At 24.5% G+C, this 4,510-nt stretch overlaps 1 protein-coding gene across 1 annotated transcript; it reads right to left on the bottom strand.

Moving 5' to 3' along the window:
• Positions 1 to 1,384: 1,384 nt before the first annotated feature.
• Positions 1,385 to 4,025, bottom strand: LOC105361687 (uncharacterized). Its single transcript, XM_011498939.1, has 3 exons — positions 3,999 to 4,025; positions 3,477 to 3,738; positions 1,385 to 1,698 (listed from the first exon to the last, which is right to left on the bottom strand). Exons 1-3 carry the CDS (start codon positions 4,023 to 4,025, stop codon positions 1,412 to 1,414), a joined length of 576 nt encoding a protein of 191 aa, XP_011497241.1. The 3' UTR covers positions 1,385 to 1,411.
• Positions 4,026 to 4,510: the final 485 nt, after the last annotated feature.

The following is a 4,510-nucleotide window of genomic DNA, read 5'->3' as shown; positions in this document are numbered from 1 at the left end:
TTATTTCTATATTTAATATTTTTAAAACCTTATATTAATAATAAATGTAGGAATTCAAAATTGCGTATATGAAAAAGATAATTTATGACAATATTGTTAAACAAATTCAATTTATTTATCAAAATCATATCTGTTTAGCATAAGCATTTTGATTTAACTATTTTTAACTTCTATAATTAATTTTTTCTACATGGAATATTTTTTTTAATGTTGCAATATACAAATTTTTTATGATTCGATTTTATATATAATTTGCATATATATATAATTTATATATATTTATATTTAATAAATACACAATAGATTCACTTAAACTTAAATTTACTTAAAATAAATGCAATCTAAATTTATTTACAAAATTAATAATTCATATTATGCACAATTAATGTTATAATAGAACAAAATTGATTTAATAAAAATCTAGAAAATATTTGTATGATATATTCCCTCACTTTTATATAGCAAATTTATTCATTTAATTCTTGGAAATAACTGAAAATTAAATACTGTTACTCCTCTATATATTATTTTTTTTGTCAAAAAATACTAACAATTATTTTCATTCATTGAAATAAAAATAATATTTTAGCTTCTAAATTTAATAAAATTTTACTTTTTTTGTTTTTACATACAGTATAAGATACATTTTTGAAGATTAAGCGTCACGATTGTATTTTTAGTTGATATTCACTTTCATATATTCATTTTATAAAATACACTCAATTTAAATCTTCCGTAATAAATAGATTCATTTTCAAAGCTTGGTACTAGTATATATACGGTATCCTATTTATAATATTTTTTGAACTAATTGAAGTACAATGTTATCATTTATTACTACAAATACTTCAAATCCTTTCAACTGATGACTTTTTAGCGTTGTGCCTTTTAAAGGTAATATATTTTTTTCGAAGTTTAAAGGAATGTTTTCTATAAAATAAAGCAAAATTGCTTATTACTTTAGTAAACAATTTATAAAATTTATATGTTGTAAGAATACTTTTATACTTTAAACTGAAATATTATTGCGACTAATGTGAAAACTTACTTTAAAATTAAAAATAAACAATTTGATAAAGTGAATATTTCCAAAACTTTAACATTTTATTCTAAAACCAAATAGTTTTTGTAAAATTTTAGTTTTACTCTATTTAGAGTATATTTTTTTACGTATCTAAGTTACGAATGAAAAAACTATAAAAATTTCCCCTCCATTCTTTTTCTTTTTTTTCTTATTCTATTTTTATACCTTTAATAAAAGTATTCGATTTTATTTTAGAATAGCTTTAGTGTTCGCTCAACGATGAAATAAATTGTTGATTCAACAACTTTACCGCTTCATCAATGTTCACTTGGGACTTATTTACAACTTAATTATAAAGTAACCACAACATTTTCGAAGCAATTTGTACTACGAACCAAACAAAATAAGACTAGCTTTTCCATTATTGGATATTGTTGAGCCATAAGAACAGCTTTTTCGTATACTCAGTAGATGGAGGTTTCGACGTTCAAGAAGTTTATGCATGCCGAGCAGGTCTGTCTTCGGTAGTTTATATTTGCGACCGAGCAGGATAGAGAATTTTTGATCATCAACGTTACATGTACAGAAGGTAATAATCATGTGCGATGCAACTGCCTTCATTACATGCACGGTTCCAATGAATTGATTGTAAGATGGTTTATTTGCCAAAGAACCTAAAAAAATAAAAAATAATAATATTTACTTCGTCATTAATAAAATTTGATATTATATAAAAATACAATATATAAAATTAATAGCATTATTATATTTTTATATAAACAATTTTAATAATTAATAATCTTTGAAAAATTTATAAAATTTACTTCTAAAATATTTTATTATTTGTCTTGTAAAATATATAGTTGAGTTAGTAGTTGCATACATAATGTATACCTTTTTAAATAATGAGTTGTGATTAGATTAGAAGAAATATAGAATTGTTATAGGATAAATAATTTAATAATAGTAATAGAATATATTAGTTTGTTGTCATAATTTATTGTCTCTATTATGTTTAAAAGTTAGGAGATTTATATCTCTGAAATTTTAAAACGATTAAAGAGAAAACTGAATACTAATAAACAAATATATGTTTTGTCTAGTATGAAAGTATGTATGAAAGAATTTTCTATATAGTACTAATTAATAGTTCATCTAAATAGTAATTCCATAGATAAAATGGAAAATTAATGAAAATTTTATTTTTTTTAACATAATAATAGTCAGAAAGGCCTGATTGAGAAAATGTCAAATTAAGATAAACTTAGGGTATTCATAATAAAGAATGGAAATTATTCAAAACTTTACATAAAAATTATAGAAATTTAAATAGAATTAAGTAATGACTACTTTTTAACACCTATATATAACTATTCATGGAACAATTATGAAAACTTTAATGCAACGGTGTGTGTCTTCTAAAAGACTTTGTAAATTTGAACATTCTTGATACATTTAAAAGCAATTAACTCTATAAAAACCAACATCAAAAACATATTCTATTCCATTATTTATATTTTAATTATTTCAAATAATCTTTAGAGTATACATATAAAAAATATTATATACGTTAAATGAATCATATACATTACTTTACAAATAATTTGGAGGCATCATAATTAATTTATATTTGTTTATACTTTTTTTATATATATTTAAATTGAAAAGAACCCTTTAAACATAATAAGTTACAAAAACTTTTTTCAGTTCTCAATACTAAAGATAGGACAAGCAGTTGGAAATGAAAACCAGATAAAATTAATTTTTTTAAATGTGCAATGTTTAACTAACTTTTTTGTTTTCAAGAAGCGAATTGAGGATGTTAAATCATTCTAATTTAGTTGTTTAATTATCTAATTTATTCCACTTTGATTATTCTATTGCATATATTCAAATAAATTATTACCAGGTAATAAAGTAAAAATGTTATATATAGTAAAATGAAGCTACCTTGAATAAAATAGAATAATTTACTAAGTACACCAGTACTATAAATGTGTCCACTGAGTCGTTATTAAGAATTTATCAATATTATTATCTGTAGAATATTATATAAGTAGCTAAATAAAATGTATAATAAAAATGTTTTTTGAAAATAAGAAAATAATATATATATTCTGCTTCATGGTTCCTCTTTAATATATGAATTTACCAGAAATTATTTCTATTCTCTCTTATATATTAATTTTATGGACAGCTCATTACAATTTACTACTCTCACTGATGATTAATATATTTACCAATCAATGAATATAATATTTTTTTGTGATAAAAAAGAAGACCTAAACTTTTCTATTTTTTATATTATTTATCTAATCATATATTCAATTTTTATTTAACTATTTGATTAAAGCAAAATAATATAACAATTTTAGACAGAATATTAGTATTATATAGTATTTGTAGTAAAAAAAACTTTTATGAATATCAAAAACATAAATATTTAATTTACCATTTTGGATTTTGTCAGAATTCCAAACCCCTGGTGCTTCATTTCTGGATACCCAAAATGTATATTCCAGGATACCAGCATTTTCCTCCCATAGTAATATGATACGAGGTAGCCCATGTGTCTCAATTGATTTTAGTTTTATGATTGGCCACGCAGCAATTATCATTCGCGATAAACTTAAAGTATCTGCTTCTGCAAAACTTCCACATTTTATTTCGTTTATATGTTCAATAACTTTAACAAAGTACCATTTTCCCATTACCTACAACATCATGAAAAAAGTAAGGTAGTTTCAGTATACAAATTATTCTCATAATTATCTAAATTATTTGCTAAACTTTTTTGCAAAAGTATTATTATATGTTCGAGATTCAGAGAATCTCTCGAATATTATCAGTTTTGAAACATCCCAATGGCTAGCATCACGGGAAATATTGTACAGAATATCCAAGAAATAAATAAATAAATCAAATATCTTAGAAAGTTTTCCCACAGTCATTGGTGGTTCGAAAAGGTCAGTACATCTGGAGAACACTCGTGAACGGTCATCTTCTATTATTTTTCGCACTACAGACGTAGTCATTGTTTTTAGCGCAATAAAAGACCTTTGTTATTTACTAGAAAGAGGTCGCGAGTTTGTTTATGCGAGAATATTTTAAAAGTTCAAATATTTGAAAACAATCGAGTGAAAAACATTTCCTAAAATTTATTGCAAGCCGAAACCTAGCACGTTTGACATCGACCAATCTTCGGAAGTGGGAAAAGAGGTGTGCAAATTCAATCCTGCCACCAAAAAGCGCCGCGCCCAGACCAGGAGATCCTTGAGTGGGGACTCATTGCGAGAGGTCTTAAAGGTAGGGACGACACAGCAACAAAGGGCTATCTGTATGGGGAAACCAAGTCAGAAGGAAGTTCTCACTTATCGGTGAAAACTAGTGACTAAGTTTTTAAGTGACATACTGAAAAAAGGAAGATATAGCAACCCTCCTGTACTATAGTTGACGGGCGTTGACGCTATCACCTTCATACCACAC

This window comes from Ceratosolen solmsi, unplaced genomic scaffold (assembly GCF_000503995.2).
Source record: "Ceratosolen solmsi marchali unplaced genomic scaffold, CerSol_1.0 scaffold30, whole genome shotgun sequence".
Classification (NCBI taxonomy): domain Eukaryota; kingdom Metazoa; phylum Arthropoda; class Insecta; order Hymenoptera; family Agaonidae; genus Ceratosolen; species Ceratosolen solmsi.
The sequence above is the reverse complement of the archived record's forward strand: the minus strand, read 5'-3'. Positions and strand labels throughout refer to the sequence as shown.